General features: G+C 43.4%; 1 protein-coding gene across 10 annotated transcripts in view; it reads right to left on the minus strand.

Moving 5' to 3' along the window:
- Positions 1-18790, minus strand: part of LOC125458109 (gamma-aminobutyric acid receptor subunit alpha-2) — a 222924-nt gene that overhangs the window by 60463 nt on the left and 143671 nt on the right. For all 10 annotated transcript variants that reach the window (XM_048543026.2, XM_048543028.2, XM_048543033.2 and 7 more), the window contains exon 6: positions 17520-17602. In XM_048543026.2, the coding sequence (XP_048398983.1) occupies positions 17520-17602 (83 nt within the window). The remainder of the gene's footprint in view (positions 1-17519; positions 17603-18790) is intronic.

The raw sequence follows: 18790 nt of genomic DNA on the forward strand, positions 1-18790 counted from the left end.
AGGAAACCATTCGAAATAAAAACACAGGCTCAGATATTCCAATCAGGGTCAGAAATCTCATTTTCATCCCTGATCAGTTTGAAACTTACCCACTTAATTGAAAATATTTTCCGTACTCGAGATTCCTGGCCAGGGGCCTTCTGTCGTGATCCTGTCCAGGAATCCAGCAGTTGGGATAATCTTGGTGGAAGTTACAATCCCATCTGCAGAAGTGAGCATGTTTGTGACAGCAGTCTGTGACTTCAATGCACAGCAACACAATCAAGCACGTTCTGAGGAAGGGTCACTGGACCCAAAACATGAACTCCAATTTCTCTACTCAGAGGCTGCCAGGCTTGCTGAACTTCTCCAGCAATTTCTGTTTTTATTCCTGATTTACAGCATCCACCGCTCTTTTGGTTTTTAATCAAGCACTTTGACAGTTTTTGTGCAAAAGTAAGTTTTTGTGTGGGTAGGGGGAGGGTGTCAGGTGGTTAAGGGGTCAGGGTGCCAGGCGGTTCAAGTGCCAGTGATGGACTGCTCAGGATGGGACAGGCTTGGGAGGTGGGGGAAATTGGATCAGTCAGTGGTGTGAGTATCTGCTAAGGTGAGTGTTGACTGTGAAAATGTGGAGCTACAAGATAGAGTTAGGTCTGGGTTGGTTTCAGGATAGCAGTGGAGTGTAAATTACATATCCAGGGAGGGGAAGCCTCAAGGTGGCAGCTAGTGTGTGTTGGGTCAATTGGGTCAAGCTGATAGCTGGAGGATTTGGATCCTGGGCGGAGGTAGAATGATGTTGGGTAGAGGGAGGTTGTGGTTATCATGGGTCTAGTAGCTATAGGAAGTTGAGCTGCTTGTACACAGGGGAGTGGATAGTGAGTTGGGATATGAGCTTAACAGCCAACCAACAGTTCAAGTCAGTTTTTAATACTCTAAATATTCCTCAGTAAGTTGTACCTCAATAGATTCAAAACTGGTTGAATTCTCTAACTTTCTGTACTAATTTGGAGGCTTCATGATGGAGGAGAATTGACTATCGACACTTTTGTGCAGAAAGTTCCTAGGGTCCAAATGAAGTGGACTATAGCTAGTCCAGTAGGTCCAGTGCATACAGTGTGGGTACTGGTCAGAGAGTATCTGGGGGTCTGGTCAGTGATCTGTCAGGACTGTTGGCCAGGGGACAGTTGGCCACAGTCATTCCTGGAGGTCAGCTCAGTGAACTTCAAGTCAGGATAGGGCGAGGTGGACGAGGACTTAATACTGGGGATCGGAGTCAGTAACCTGGGATGCTGAGGGAATATGGACAGTGATGGGAAGAAGTTTGACACGTGAGTGTGGGGGAGCATTTAATGCACGGGGGTGCATGAGATGTTACAGGAGGAGAGTTAAGGGCAGTCACCACAATGGCCTTGGCCATGATGGCGGCAGGGTGTGCATCAGGATGGTGGACTGGACTGAATGATAGTGACTGAGCTCAGGAGATAAGATAACTTAGCGTTGGAAAACAACTTTCTAAAGAAGGTCCCGACCTAAAAAGGCAACATTCCTGCTCCTCTGATGCTGCTTGGCCTGCTGTGTTCCTCCAGCTCCACACTGTGTTATCTCTGACTCCAGTTCTGCAGTTCTTGCTATCTCACTGGAAAACAATTGCTGCCACATCCAGAATAGGGCGAGTCAGAGTTTCTTTTTTAAATGGGCCAAAACGCAGGCTCAACCCCTTAGTGACAGGAAGCACTACAAAGGGCAACTCCATTGCACGAGCAGATTACAGGGTGAAATCATCTGTAACCATGTCATAATGTGTGTCCAACACACGCAGTGTACAACTATGTGGGAGTTACAAACCCTGGTCACAAGCAATCCTTGTCATGTCATTGGTCACTATAGACTGAAGATAAGGTTGCTTGGGTCTAATTCTTTGAAACTGAATTAAACACAGGCAACCTTAAAAGAAGCACTAACAGACTGCAAAGCACAGTAGAATCTTAGAATCCCTTCAATGTGGGATGCAGGCCATTCAGCCCATCAAGTCCACACTGCTCTGCCAAAGAGCATCCCACAAAGCTCATGGAACATATCACAGGCTGCACAGGGGCATGGAACTGATTCCTCTCACCTTGAACTGTGAGCAGTCTGCAAAATGCTTCCATGTGCCACTATGTCTTTCTTCAGTGATGTGGAGCTGGGAGTATAAGGTCTCAATGTTCATATAGCACCGACAATTGCCTGTGGGTTGGTTAGCTCAGCTGGCTCGATGTTTGGTTTGCAATGTAGAATGATTTCAACAGCGTAGGTTTGCTCCCTACACTGGGGCTGAGGCTACCATTGAAAGAGCCTCCTTCTCAACCTTTCCTGTCGTCTGAGGTGCGGTGACCCTCAGTTTAAACTAACTTGAGTTGTTTCTCTCTCTGTCTGTCTAATGAGTGAGCAGCCCTATGGTCTGGTAGGATTATGGCAACATGACCTTTATAATCTCCTACCGTCTCTTTGCAACATGACTGCTTAATGTTAAAATGCCATGCGGAAGACCTTCTTGGTCCATGTGCTCCACTCTATGATGCAATGTGCAAAGCTGCCAATTGTGAGTGATGCGAAGGACCTATTCTGTTTTGTATGGTCCCCAGACAGGTTCCTTGTTAAATGTGACTGACAGGCTCAACCAGAGCAGGAGTTAGCATTGTCGATGCTGCAATGCAATGGACATGCAGGAGAAGAGGAGCGGGTGTGCTAGCAAACCTAGGGCCAAGAACATAAAGCAGCGGATGCTCAGCAGCCTCCACGTGGAACAGTTGCAGCCAACGATTCCATCGAGGCGTGCAGAATATACAGGGGATGGGGGTCCAGAGTCTATTGTCCTGGATACCACTTCCTTCAAAAGCTGAGCAAGTCCTCGGCCACTGTGAGTACACTGCCTTAGCTGCTGGAATGGGATCCATGATCTGAGTGAGTGAGTGCCCAGACTATCCCAGTGGCCGTCGAAGTGCCAGCTGAGTTGATTTTTACTTTTCGAGGAGCCACTCTGGTCCCGTGGAGGATCACTCACTTGTCGATGTATTTAGTCTGTTAATGGTATTAAATTGTACCAGATCACAGCCTTTTATCTGTTTTCCCTGTAGCTTTTCTTTGTTGCTTTCAGCAGTGGAAGTGGTCAGGGCGCAAGCTGAGAAATGAACTAATATATTCGGGCATTGGCTAAATCCGAAACACTACATGCAGACTGTCTCCCACCCATCCTGCTCCAACCAAAAATAAAAGTCTACGTGGAGTGTCGCTAAGGTAAGGCTTTTTTTTTATTCTTCTGGGAATCGAGAGTAGAGGGAATGGAAGCTAGGGCAGTTGCATGCTCCTCTTGCAGGATGTGCGAGGTAAGGGTCACTGCTGGTGTCCCCTCTGTCTTCACCAACTCCAGCTCCTCACAGACCATGTTAGGGAACTGGAGCTGGAGCTGAATGAACTCCGGAGCATTCGGGAGGCAGAGGCGGTGATAGGGAAGAGTTATAAGGAGGTGGTCGCACCCAAGGTACAGGAAAAAGGTAGATGGGCGACTGTCAGGAAGGGGAAAGGGAATGGGCAGACAGTGCAGGGATCCCCTGTGGCCATCCCCCTCAATAACAAGTATACCATATTGGATACTGTTGGGGGGGGACAGCCTACCAGGGGAAGGCCATAGCGGGAAGGTCTCTGGCACTGAGCCTGACCCTGTGGTACAGAGGGGAAGTGGGGAGAACAGGAGAGCAATTGTAGTGGGGGATTCATAAGGAAGAGGCACAGACAGGTGGTTCTGTGGATACAAATGAGATGAACGGATGGTATGTTGCCTTCCAGGTGCCAGGGTCCATGACTTCTCGGATCGTGCTTTCAGGATCCTTAAGGGGGAGGGTGAGCAACCAGCAGTCATGGTACCAATGACATAGGTAGAAAAAGGACTGCGAATGTGAAAAACGAGTACAGGGAGTTAGGTTGGAAGCTGAAGTCCAGGACAAACAGGGTAGTTATGTCTGGATTACTACCAGTACCACGTGATAATGTGGTAAGAAATAGGGAGAGAGTGCAGCTAAACACGCGACTACAGGGCTGGTGTAGGAGGGAGGGCTTCCATTACGTAGATAATTAGAGCACATTCTGGGGAAGGTGGGACCTGTACAGGAAGGACGTGTTGTATCTGAACCAGAAGTGCACAAGTATCCTGACAGGGACGTTTGCTCGAGCTATATGGGATGGTTTAAACTAGATTGGCAGGGGGTGGGGAACCAGATTTGTAATTCTGAGGATGAGGTATTCAGCCTTCCAAGAGGCACAACAGGGAGTGAGATCACAAGGTGTAGAGCTGGATGAACACAGCAGGCCAAGCAGCATCATCGGAGTAGGAAAGCTGACATTTCTGAAGAAGGGACTAGGCCCGAAAAGTCGGCTTTCCTGCTCCTCTGATGCTGCTTGGCCTGCTGTGTTCATCCAGCTGTACACCTTGTGATCTCAGATTCTCCAGCATCTGCAGTTCCTACTATCTCTGAAACAACATGGCGTGAGGTTGTTAATAAAGAAATGCAGTTGATGGAACGTAATTGTGGACACAGAGATGGTTTGAAGTGTGTGTACTTCAATTCTAGAAGTATCAGAAAGAAGGCGGATGAACTTACAGCATGGGTCAGTACTTGGAACTACAATATTGTGGCTATTACAGAGACTTGGGTAACTCAGGGACAGGAATGGTTTTTGGAAGCTGTGGGATTTAGATACTTTAAAGGAAAGAATTTTTTTTTACACAGCAAGTGGTTAGTATGTAGCTTGAACTGCAAAGTGATGGACGTCTGTACAATTAAAACATTTACAAGGCAGTTGGGTGGGTTTATGATAGGAAGGGTTTAGATGTATATGGGTCAAATGCTGGCAAAAGGTGGGATTGGGATGTCTGGTCAGCGTGGATGAGTTGAACCGAAGGGTCTGTATCTATGCTGTCTGAATCTATGGCTCCACGAGTGTGTTCCTGGCCATTCTGGAAAGCAAGGAATGAAACAGCCACAGTTGAGGTGCTGGATGACTGAAGGGTGGCTGATGTTGTGCCATTATTTAAGAAAAGCTGCAAGGAAAAGCCAAGGAACTGCCGACTGGTGAGCATAACGTCATTGGTGGTTAAGTTGCTGGAGAGAATTCTGAAGGATGGGATCCACAGGCATTTGGAAAGGCAAGCACTGATTAAGGATAGCCAGCATGGCTTTCTGTGTAGGACATTGTGTCTTGCAAATTTGATTGAGTTCTTTGAATATGTGACCAAGGAAACAGAAGAAGGTAGAGTGGTAGACATTCTCTGCATGGTCTTTAGCTAGGCCTTCAACAAATTTCCACTTGGTAGATGGGCTAGTAAGGTTAGATCACACGGGATCCATGAGGAGTTAGCCAACTGGATGCAAAATGTGCTTGATGGTAGCAGACAGAGAGTGGTGGTAGAGGGTTGCAATTCAGGGAGGCCTGTGACCAGCGGTGTGTTAGAAGGATTAGTGCTATGTCCATTGTTAATTATCATTTTTGTCAATGATTTGGATGAGAATATAGGAGGAATGATGACTAAGTTTGCAGATGACACCTAAATTGATAAATGTTATCTAAGAGTACAATAGGATCTTGATCAACTGGGCCAGTGGACTGGGTAATGGTGGGTGGAGTTCGATGTTGATAAGTGCATTAAGGTGTTGCATTTTGACAAGACATACCAGGGCAGGACTTACACAGTTAATAGCAAGGCCCTGGGGAGTGTTGACAAATAGAGATGCCAAGGTGTGTGAGTATATAGCTGTTTAAAAGTGGTGTCACAGGTTGACAGGATGGTGAAGAAGGCATTCGGCATGCTTGTCTTCATCATTTAGAGCAGTGTATACATGAGTTGGGATATCATGTCATGGCTGTATAAAACATTGGGAAGGCCACATTTGGAGTTCTACATACAATTTTGCTCGCCCTGCTACAGGAAGGGTGTGGCTAAACTGAAAAGAGAGCAAAAACGATTTACAAGCATGTTACCGAAACTGAAAGGTTTGAGTTATAAGAGAGGTTAGACAGGCTGGGACTCTTATCCCTAGAATGTCGGAGATTGAGGAGTGACCTTTTTGAGATTTATAAATTCATGAGGTTTGTAGATAAGGTGAGTAGCCAAGGTCTTTTCTCCAGGATAGTAGTGTTCAAAACTAGACGGCAGAGGTTTAAGATGAAAGGGGAAAGATTTAAAAGTGACATGGGGGTAACTTTTTCACATCGAGGGTGGTGTGCATATGGAATGAGCTGGAGAAAGTGGTAGAGGTTGCTACAATGACAATATTACAAGCCATTTGAATAGGTACATGGATAGGAAAGGTTTAGAAGGATAAGGAGCAAATGAAGGCAAATGGGACTAGATTGGTTCAAGCAACCTGGTCAGCGTGGGCGAGTTGGGCCGAAGGGTCTGTTTCCCTGTTGATGGGCACTATGACTAACAGGAAATGACTGCCATTAGAGTTCTATTGGGCTGTAGAATGATTTATTCCTGTGTACACATCTGCTTTTGTTGCTTCTTTTGTACATGAAGAGCGTCTCATAAATAATGAATATCTTTGTGAACTGTAGTTTCATAATCAGATGACTGCACATGAATTTAAGAAGCTGCATCATTTAGAGTATTTGTGAGTTTTTCTGAGTGATAGATCATCATTGGCAACAGGAATTATAAAACTGCAAGATTTAAAAATCATTGCCGTCACATATCAATGAGCAACAATCTTAGGGAAGACTCGGGGTAAATCGAAAAACTCACAGAAAATGGCAAGAACAGCATGAATTATATTACAATCTTATGGGCTGGTGATTTTCAGTACAGGTACAAGACATAATTCCCTAAGAAAACAGTTAAGGAGATCAATCTTTATTTCTGCTCCAGACAACACCATAATACAGACAAGAATGGTGTCACTACCTTGTCACTGTTGTGATTTGTAAGGCAAAATAAATATAAAACATTAGACATTTAGTTCACTGCTACAGATGTCAATGACCTCAATTTTTTTCTTGAACTGCTTTCATGTGGAATGCATCAAAACATATTGGAGGTTTGAATGTAATGGAAATCCTTTCATCACTAACTTCAGTGTCAGGCCTGACCACAATATTCACATTCACTGGGTTCAGCCAACTTATATATTACTGTTTGCCGGTTGAGCCAATATAGTTACTAATTTGGCATTGTGGGGTAGGGATGAGGGGGCGGGCGAGAGAGGGAGAAGTAGGTGGTAGATGCAATACTACACAGAAAGCTGCTAGGGGTGCGTCAAGTGAAGAAGTGATGAAAAGATGTTGCTATAGAATAAACTGTTTCACATTGGAAGAGAGTCAAATGTGAAATTAAACATTCTTGGCACAAGGTGGGCAGGTCTGGTGTATTTTTCTGCTACCCCTCCAAGAATAGCAGTAGCTGGGAACAGTGGATTGCAATAATAATTTACCTCTCAGCATATGTTTTCTTGGAACATGCAATATCTTTGTCGTATGAAATGTTTAAGCATAGACAATTTCATTGTTCAAAGCAAAATTGGATAAACATATTAAGGAGAGGAAAACACACGGCTGAAATAAGAACAGCGAGTAGTGGCATCAATGTTGGATTTTTCGAAGATTGATGACGTGCTGCATGATTTTCCATATGTTAATTCACACAACATATAGAGAGTTGGGTTCATGATGAAACATGTCTTGCAGTTTATTAACTACTTTTCCTGCAATAATATCATAGGCTTATGCACAATCTGGCTTCTGTGATGACGGATGTGACTTTACATGACATAGATATAGCTGACTGACTGACAATGCGGGCTCTGTTATAAAGTGTCTGAAGGCAAGGTTAGTACCTTTTACACCACAACGCCACATGTCATGGTGTTACATAAATATCTTAAAGGTACAGAACTAATTAACTAACTAACAAAGTGTTCAATCCTTCTCATAGTGCAACGGTGCTGGCACAAACTTAATGGGCTAAATTACTGCTCGCTTTTTGACAAATCTTCATGGTTCTGTTAGACTTTGTGAATGACTGAAACCCTGGAGGAAATGCAGAATAAAGTTATGAGAGGTGCGAGTGTGGAAAGGGGACTCAACGTGCAAATTCGGATTGCATAATAAATAGTATGTTGGGACTGTTCTTCTGAAAATGCAAATATGTTGGCGAGTGTCTATGAAGACTTCTAACATCACTGTGGATTTGGAGCAAATCAGTGAAATATTAACTCTTGTCTTATTTCTATTCACAAAACCTATTGCTTCAAAGCCAAACACTTGTCAAAGATGGTCTCTAGCAGTCATATTTGCCAGGCTTCAGACAGAAACAGTGCTTGCTCTTGGATGGAAAACAGTTCAAAACCTGAAGACAGTGAAACTAATTGATTGGCTGAATCCACTGTCCACCTTATCCTGATTGGATAGTCACTCTTGTTTATAATCCTGACAGCAGTGACCCCACAAGCCATGTGTTGCCTGTAAGCCAGGTTGATCGAGAAACAGGAGCAGCTGCAGTTCGACATGTTTATTCTGTAATCAGAATAAAATGTCAGCAACAAATCATTATTCACTGTTTCTTCAAATTTTAGAACACACCCAGATTCAAAACCACCTGAATTTTGCCCTTTGCAATGCCTTTAAAAGCAAAGGTAAATACTGTTGAAATACACATATTGCTCCAAGTGTTAGGCATTGGAAGTTGTTTTTTACTACATCATGGTATTCCAACAATGCTGGCTAAACCATATTCATTGTCCATCTCTAAAATCTTAAGGAAGTGGTATAGTATTTTGCCCTGACGTGTTGTAAACCTTCAGAACAATGAGTTATTTGAAGTGGGTGCTGTTCCCACAACATGGCTGCACTTGTCCTTTCTGGTAATATATATATATATATATAGAGAGAGAGAGAGAGAGAGGGGGGTTGGGGGGAGAGAAATACAATGGATTATTTTGTTAAGTTGTTGAAGTGCATCTTTGCATTATTCGTACTGCAGACATTAAATGTACCAGGGATGAAGTGGTACATTCAAAGTAGGCTTTGAATCAGCTAATAAAAGCCCCTGGTCAACTGAATGTTTTCTCCAGGATTGCCTCACACGTGCAAGCACATACATCCAAGTAAATAGTTACAATGTCATTATAGGCTAGAGCCTTGGAGATTGGAGCCAGGATGTGAGAGATCAAGAATTCATCCACACATTCCCAACTGCTCAGCATCAGGCTCTTCTGCTGTACTACCCATCTCAATGTGGCTGAATTAAGCTTCGAGTCAGAAATGACACTGACAGTCAAGAAGAAATGCTAGGCTGTTACTTCTGAAAGCTGGTCATTAGCTGGTAATTATGCGTTGTTACCTGCCACTTGTCTTTTCAAACCTGCATGTTATCATGGTCTGCAATCTGCTGACAGGGATTGCATCATTATTGTAGATTTGTGAATGGAGTTGCAACAGTCAGTGAAATACCTGCCTCTGGCCTGTGCAAGATTACAGCTGATGAAGCTTGAGTCGAAGATGTTTCTATGAAGTTGGAATGACTTGACTTTTTAAATCTTAATCACTATCTTCTGCAGTCTGCTTCTGTAGCATCTCATCTCTGATGAATTTCTACTGACCAGTTGGATGTTTTGCTGAGGTTCCTTCCTGTAATAGTCAGTCAAATGCTGCTTTGGTGTTCATCACTTACATTCTTCCTGCAACATGACTTTATGTTCTTTTTGACACTGTAGTCTGCTTCTGTAGCATCTCATCTCTGATGAATTTCTACTGACCAATTGGATGTTTTGCTGAGGTTCCTTCCTGTAATAGTCAGTCAAATGCTGCTTTGGTGTTCATCACTTACATTCTTCCTGCAACATGACTTTATGTTCTTTTTGACACCGTATTTTGCTCAAAATACGTAATTTCAAACCTTTTATACAAATAAAAAGCTTGTCAGAATGTTTGACTCTGATATCAACTTGGAGATTCGTTCAGTGTAGGGGTTAGTCTCTTGGTCAGAGACCAACCTGGAAGGGTTTTCAATGTGTCAGATAGTCATTTCCACGAATCACCTCATTGTATTATGACCTTTCGTTTCGGTGTTAAATATACAGTAGCAGACATGATGCTGACCAAACTGGCACATTCTGAACTTGCGTATTTAAAAAGCCAATCCGGTGCAGAAGAAATCACAGAACACTACAAAAACATTTCATACTTAAACTTCAGATGAAGAAGTGAGGAGACTAATAGCATTTCAGTATCCTTGGTCATCTGCGAAGACAATATGCAAAGTACCAACTATCAATTAAATTTAATCAATCTGTATGTCGCATAACATACTGATTAACTGGTGATTATCTTCACCATGGTAAGTTCCAACATTCTTAACTTGCCAAAACTACTTCATTTTTTTCTCTCTGCCAAGGCTTTTGTGTATTCAGCAATAGTTGCAGTCGCATGAAGGTGAGGAATTCTTCTAGTAGTTTATTTCTCCTGTGGGTGCACCATCACAGCACTTAGGCTTGTCGTGTACTAATACGGAGACTCATACTTCCCCAGATCCAGTTAGGTGGTAGCCAGACCTTCACCCAGTGATTCACAGCTCACACAGCACCAACAGCAGCCAGTTGTGTGGTGAGTGTGTGTTGGACGGCAGATGCTCCTTCCAAAGCCCTGCTCAGCAGGACACAAAGTGCTCAATCCTAAGATGGTCAGTGAAAACCATCATCAGTGAGGGCCAGCAGGAAATTTCTGATGCACTGACAGCTTTCCCTGAATGCTGTTTATGTTTGCAGACAGCCCGAAAGAGTTCATCTCAAGCCTGATTGGATTCACAGCAACAGCACTGCGAGGACCGTTTTTCCATGGGTACTCTGGCTGGATCTGTGCAGCATAAGTGAAGGCAATCAAATACACTCTGGTGGGCCATGACCACCATGGCACATCACCTCCATAGCAGCAGCTCAGCGCAGTGGTACGCATGAAAGATGCCTAGCCCATGGGAAGGATGACTGCAAAACTGAACATAGCAGTGGGGATTCCACTATAAGAACATTCCCTATCAGTCTTTAGCCAACACACTGCCTTCTCTCTAAGGACTGATTCAACCAGAACAGTCTTTGCCACTGCCCTCTGGAAATCTAAAAGCTATAGTTCATCAACCAACAGTAACACAGCAGTCAGATCTGAGTGGGCAGGCTCTAGCTGTGCTGAAACCAAACCAGCTCTCCCAGTGTGGGAGCAGTAGGAAAAGGAACAGTAAAGCTTTGTAGTCTCATATGAGGGAAGTGCTTGCTCAGTGACACAGCTGGTAGTTATCTTGTTATTATATCCCTTCGGGCTTCATTGCTTGAGTTTCTTACAGATGTCATCAGCTTAGTTTTAAAGTGATCCTTCATCTCTGAACCACCATCTTTCAAGTCTGTTTGCAGATTGAAAGACATTGGGTAGCTTGGATGAAAACATCATGGTAAATGGACTGGAATATAGCACAGCAATCCTTCTTTTTCACATACTGCATCTTGATGCAGGTTAAAAATATACTTAGCTAATCCAGAGGTGTGTGGATTGGCAGGAGTGGGAACCGTGGAAAGCCAGCCAGTCATTCAAACCTGAGCAGCCGTGCCATTCGACTGACTCTCACTGCTGCAAAGCTGATCTTGGCAAACATCTGATAGAAGACAGAATTGTACAGCAAAGGGAACAGGCCCTTCACCCCACCACATCTGTGACAACCATGGTACTATTTCAAACTATCACATCTACTGCGTACAGAATCCCTACAGTGTGGAAGCAGGCCATTCAGCCCAACAAATCCACACAACCCTCCAAACACCATCCCACCCAGACCTACCCCCAACCCTATCACTGTAGCCTTACATTCCCCATGACCAATCCACCTACCCTGCGCATCTCTGACCTGTGGGAGGAAACTGGAGCACCCGTAGGAAATCCACACAGACAGGAAAGGAATGCACAAACTCCACACGTTGTCATCCAAGGGTGGAATCGAAACCGGGTCCCTGATGCTGTGAGGCAGCAATGCTAACCACTGAGCCACCGTGCCACCCCGACGTGGTCCGTATCCTTTATTTCATGCTTGTTCACATGTCTGTCTAAAAACCTTTTAAACTGTGCTATTATATTCAATTTCCCACCTCCCTGTGTGTTCCAGGCATCTACCACCCTCTGTGTAAAAAACAATTACCTTGCACATCTCTTTTAAACTTTACTCCTCTCACATTTAACCAATGCCCCTCAAATTTGACATTTCCACCCTCGTAAAAAGACTCTTGATTATCTGGCCTATCCATGCCTCTCATATTTCTATATACCTCTGTCAGGTCATTCCTCTACCTCCAACACTCTTGTGAAAACAACACAATCTCTTGTCCAATCTCTCCTTATAGTTAATGCATTCCAATCCAGGGCAACCTCTGATAAACCTCTCTAGGACCCTCTCCAAAGTCTCCATATCCTTCCTACAGTGTGGCAACCAAAACTACGCACAGTACTCCCAATGTGGCCTAACTAAAGTTTTATACCGCTGCAACATGACTCGCTAATTTTAAACTCAATGCCCCGACCAATGAAGTCAAATGTACCATATACCTTCTTTATCTCCTTATCCACTGGTGATGACACTTTCAGGGAGCTATTGACTTGCATCCCAAGATTCTTCTGTATGTCAATGCTCCTCAGGGTCCTGCCATTTACTGCATACTTTCCTCTCACATTTGATCTTCTAAAATGCCATTTCTCTGACCAACTTTGCAACTGGTCTATATCCTACTGTATCCTTTGACAATGTTCATCACTATTCACAACTCCACCAACTCTGTGTCATCTGCCAGCTTATGTATTCAGACCAACTATATTTTCATCCAAGTCATTTATGCATGTTATAAACAACAGAGATCCCAGGGTTAATCCTTGCAGAACACAGTTGGTCACAGGCTTCCTGACAGAATAGCACACCTCTATAACTATCCTCTGTCCATGACAAAGCCAAATTTGCATTCAACTTGCCAAATCACCAGGGATTCCATGTGACTCAATATTCTGGACCAGTCAGCTATGAGGGACCTTGTCAAATGCTTTTAGTAAAGTCCATTCAACATGGTCATGATTGATCATCTACTTCAGTGCCACATACCCACTCTGATCCCATTCACATGGAGACCTTTATTCTTTAAGAAACAATTTACGTATTTCTTTCTTAAATATAATCAATTTCCACAGTCTTCAGTGTTTGAAACTTCCACAGGTTCACCACCCTGTAGGTGAAGACATGTCTCCTCATCAGAGTCCAAAGCGATCTACCCCATATCCTGAGACCATGGCCCTCTTAATTAGACTCTCCCAATCAAGGATAACATCATCCCTGCAGTCAGTCTGTACAGTCCTGTCAAGCTTTTACTGACTTCAATGGGATCCCCTCTCATTTTTTTAAATACCAGTGAATATAGGTCTACTTGACCCACTCTCACCTCATACACCAAACTTATAAACCCTGAAGCCAGACTGGTGAACCATTGCTGCAAGTATCATCCTCCGACACTTCCACCATCTACAATCCGACTCCACCACCCAAGACATTTTTCCATCCCCACCCTTGTCTGCTTTCCAGAGAGACCACTCTCTCCGTGACTCCCTTGTTCGCTCCACACTGCCCTCCAACCCCACCACATCCAGCACCTTCACCTGCAACCGCAGGAAATGCTACACTTGCCCCCACACCTCCTCCCTCACCCCCATCCCAGGCCCCAAGATGACTTTCCATATTAAGCAGAGGTTCACCTGCACATCTGCCAATGTGGTATACTGCATCCATTGTACCCGGTGTGGCTTCCTCTACATTGGGGAAACCAAGCGGAAGCTTGGGGACCGCTTTGCAGAACACCTCCGCTCGGTTCGCAATAAACAACTGCACCTCCCAGTCGCAAACCATTTCCACACCCCCTCCCACTCTTTCGATGGCATGTCCATCATGGGCCTTCTGCAGTGCCACAATGATGCCACCCGAAGGTTGCAGGAACAGCAACTCATATTCCGCTTGGGAACCCTGCAGCCCAATGGTATCAATGTGGACTTCACCAGCTTCAAAATCTCTCCTTCCCCTACCGCATCCCAAAACCAGCCCAGTTCATCCCCTCCCCCCACTGCACCACACAACCAGCCCAGCTCTTCCCCTCCACCCACTGCATCCCAAAACCAGTCCAACCTGTCTCTGCTTCCCTAACCTGTTCTTCCTCTCACCCATCCCTTCCTCCCACCCCAAGCCGCACCTCCATCTCCTACCTACTAACCTCATCCCACCTCCTTGACCTGTCCATCCTCCCTGGACTGACCTAACCCCTCCCTACCTCCCCACCTATACTCTCCTCTCCACCTATCTTCTTTACTCTCCATCTTCGGTCTGCCTCCCCCTCTCTCCCTATTTATTCCAGAACCCTCACCCCATCCCCCTCTCTGACGAAGGGTCTAGGCCTGAAATGTCAGCTTTTGTGCTCCTGAGATACTGCTGGGCCTGCTGTGTTCATCCAGCCTCACCATTGCTGCACACTTTGAGAAGGAGGCCAAAACTACATACAATAGTCTAAACATGGTCTCACCAAGGCACTATACAGGAGATACTTCACATGAGTAATATGCAGTGAGCACTTCCAATTAATCACTGCACCATTCAACAGCTACCTTCACTATCTCGGGAATTCCCTGTCTGAGACACTCCAATTCTACTTTTTCCTCCGTTAAGACGCTTTTGCATCTGCCCAAATATCTCCTTTTGTGGTTAAATGTCAAATTCTGTTTGATAATTCTGTATTGAATGTACCTTTGGCTATTTGACTATGTTAAATATGCTTTATAAAAAAGTTGCTATAGATAAAAAATTGTCTGGAAACAATCAATATTTCATACTATGTTCACCTGACCTTCAAATAAGCACTATCAATTGTCATTCAGTCTTCACCTTAGTTTCAAAAAACCCTTCAGAAACCCATTGATGCTGCATTAAATTTGAGGCTGTCTCTCCAGACACCTCTAACAGGTTTACATTGTGTGTACGTGGAAGTTGTGTGCATGCACACATGCTCTGTGCATGAACACTTTGTGAAACACTGCCAGTAAACAACATGGCAGCACTCAAAGAAGCACAATAGATATGAGCAAATGAGATGAATGATGTCACTGTCAGTGCTGGTAGGGGTACTGTACAGATGCGGTTGGCTATAGATGTGGAGCTGGAAAAACACTGTAGGCCAGACCGCATCTGAGAAGATTTTGGCTTGAAACATTAGCCTTCCTGCTCTTCAGATGCTGTCTGACCTCCTGTGCTCTTCCAGCCCCACATCTATTGACTCTGACTTCCAGCATCTGCAATCCTGACTGTCTCCAAGTTGCAGTTGTCACATCTGTACTGAGAACATTTTGGGGATGTTAACACACATTCTCAAAATTTGAATGCAGCTTGAAATATGGCAAGAACTGAGTGATTAACATAATTATCTTGCTAAGTCCCTTCTCCCGACGAGGGCAGATGGAACCAGTCAAACTCATCTGAAGTAATCCTGGAATTTGGCAGATTTAAGCTGGCTTCTGGACATTCCCACAGTTTTGACCTCTGTAAATCCCCAGCCAGACCAATGCAAGTTTGTCAGTTTGACTGCTAAAAGCTCATTGTGGGTATACCCACCAGTATATCCGCAAATCTTTTTACAGCAATTCGCAGCACTCAGTAAAGACAAAGAAGTGGGTCCTGGGGAACTATCAGGACTTAACAAATTGGGGGTAAGATAATTCCACAGGTCAGCATTCAGAAGAACAGCTGTGGTGATTCATTTTATTGTCTGCTTTTACTGGTTCAGAAGTATAGAAAACTTCCAGAGACTTTCCACAGCTGCTGATCACGGTTGAGATCAGTTGGCACAGAAAATAAAGCCAGAACAGTAAGCTCATTGGGCTACACTTATATTCCTGAAAAAATGGTCCATTTAATGGTTGGAAGTCCAGAAACAAGGCAGAGATTTGCAGGGTTGAATCTTAGCCACAAAAACCTAAGGGTTTTGTGTAAGATGTTACAACCTTAAACACTTAAAGCCTGACCTGACCTGCTTATCTTGGTGTTTAATAGAGGATGACATGGGAGGAACAGTCAACCTGCTCACAAGAGGCGAGTTAACCATTTAATTATTTTAATGAGATTGGCGACCTTAAGTTTAACATGTTTTGCTGAGTTATTTACTGCTGCTTAGATTTCCCAGGCTTCATGAAGACCATCAACAGGAAGTAGGTAAGGGCAACCTCCCTTGGCATCTTCCCTAGTTCCCCATGCCATGGTGTGGCACACCGCAGTCAGTGTCATGGATCAGACTCCTTGCCCTCCCTCCACTACACATTCCCTTGTGTAAAATTAGGTGACCTGCCTGAGGCTGAAGCCTCCTGTTGAGTGAGTGCTCCCAGATGGAAAACCAAAGGGACCTCAGGTTGTCAAAACAAAACTCTACAGCAGAAAATGCCAGATTATTTGACAGAAACCCTACAACTACCTACATGCCGAGGTCCAATTACACAATCAACCATGGGAAAATACAGTTAAATATATTTTTAAAAGTGGGAACAGAAAGTGAGAGAGAAAATAGGTGGGTGGGCTGAGAAATGGGGAGGGAAAAGGAGGAAGGGAAGGAAGGAGGGAGAAAACGAAAGAAGATGGGAGGGAGCAATGAAGAGCAAGACAGAGGGAAGGATGAACAAGGGAAGGGGAGGGGATGGAGGGAGAAAAGGAAGAAAGCAAAGAAAGAAGGGGGAGGGAGGGTAGGGATAATGAGCAAGGAAGGAAGGTGGGAAACAGAAATAGGGAGGGGAAGGTGGGAAGCAAGGTAAGGAGAAAGAAGAAACGAAAAGGGGAGAAAGCAGTGAGGGAGAAAGAGAGAAGGAAGGGTGGGAGAAATAAAGAACAAAATAAAGAGGTGAGAAAGAAAGAGTTGGAGGGAGGGAGAAAGAGTTAGATAATATTTGAATTTTTAGAAATGCTATTTGCCTGGCATCTGCTGTTGTAGAAACTAGAATAAGTCATGAGTCTTACATCAGGTACACAAAGTACTCTGAGAATTGCTGTTAACAATTACAGAGCTGTAAGAGGCAATCCTAAACTGAGAACTCGTAAAGTATAAAGTAGATCTTTTGCGATAGTGTAAACTGAATGATTAACAAACTGGCTGCTTATTTTTTGTACCTCTAAATTCTCCTTTTTGTTGATTTTGAGAATATTGCGATATAATAATAAATTGTGCAGAATACAATAGGTTTGAAATTATATTTGATGGATTTAATATAAAACACTTAAAACAGGATACAAGACTTCTTATGAATACTACCAGAGGTGTTTACTTTAGATGGATAAGCATCTCTGTTAATATACTGCATTTAGTTTCAGCTTAATTACTAAATTATAAAACACACATAATATATCAGTAGGCTCAAAATCATGATACAAATATCATCAAAAAGCAACATCATTTACAAATTTCAGTACTCACAGCTCCCAAATTTCAAGGGACAAGCATGTGCATCCATTGGAAAATCCTCCAAATGCATTGGACATTCTGCTTGGACAGTAAGCCTGTGAGAACACACATTCAGTGACTAGCTAAAAGTACTACCGTTACATAGCATGCCATGTCATGAGTATCTTTGTTGTAAAGGAAATGGAGATTAAGAGCAAGAGGTTTTATGAAAACTGTCATGAGCATTAGTTAAATTGCAGTTAGATTACTGTATACCACTCTGATACCCTTCCATTGGAATCTGTCCAGAGAAATTCACTAGGTTGATCCCTAGGATGAACGGGCTATCTTATGAAGAAATATTCAGTAGTTTGGGCCTCTGCTCAATTTATGGAAATGAGACATTATCTAACTCAAACATCAGGTTCAAAATAGCATTGACAGGGTAAGTGCTGAGAATGTTTCTTCTTGTAAGGGAATCTAGGATGGGGGCACCGCTTAAAAACAAGGGGTCCCTCACTTATGGAAGAGATGAAGAGGTTTTCTTTCTCTCTGAGAGGATTATTAATCTTTGTAAATCTCCATCTCAAAGTGCAGGGGATACTTGGCCTGTGAATATATATCCAAGACTGAATTGAATAGAGTTTTGATCTGCAACAGGATGAATCTTTAGGTTATGATTATTGTGGATTATTGAGGAAGGTGAGAAACTTGAGTTAAAGCAACAATCAGCCCTGAGTGTATATGAATGATGGAGCAGGCTTGGGGGCCTACTCCATCTCCTATTTCAAAAATTTAAATCCATAATTCAGTTCATTATCAAATTGTATCATTTCTAAATCTCACAGTTCACAACCTGTTGTAATTGACATTTTCAATAGAAGAATAGGGCAACTTGAACTCGTAGAACTTTTGTTTTACAGCTTTTGCTAATATTAATAGATATATTGAAGAGTTGGCTTCTTCAGGCTCATATGATCCCTGTTATGCATAAAGTGATCTTACTGTACTTGGAGAATGACAATTAATCAATCCGTCACAGCAGCATGAGGTGACATCAATAAAATATAAATGCATCACCCAACTGTTTCAACTTTGTAACTCTTCAATTGCAGACCACTTGTACTTTGTATTTTTTAAATGACGAAGCTAAAAATAAAATAAATTAGTGTGCCAACTTTGATAGAAAAACATTTTGATGCTCTTCACATTTTTCCATGTTCCTGTGTAAATGAATAATTTCACACAACTTAATTTGACTTCAAAACAAAATAAACACTTTCACTGCAACTAGTGCAAAACTT

Source organism: Stegostoma tigrinum, chromosome 1 (genome assembly GCF_030684315.1).
Source record: "Stegostoma tigrinum isolate sSteTig4 chromosome 1, sSteTig4.hap1, whole genome shotgun sequence".
NCBI classification, from domain to species: domain Eukaryota; kingdom Metazoa; phylum Chordata; class Chondrichthyes; order Orectolobiformes; family Stegostomatidae; genus Stegostoma; species Stegostoma tigrinum.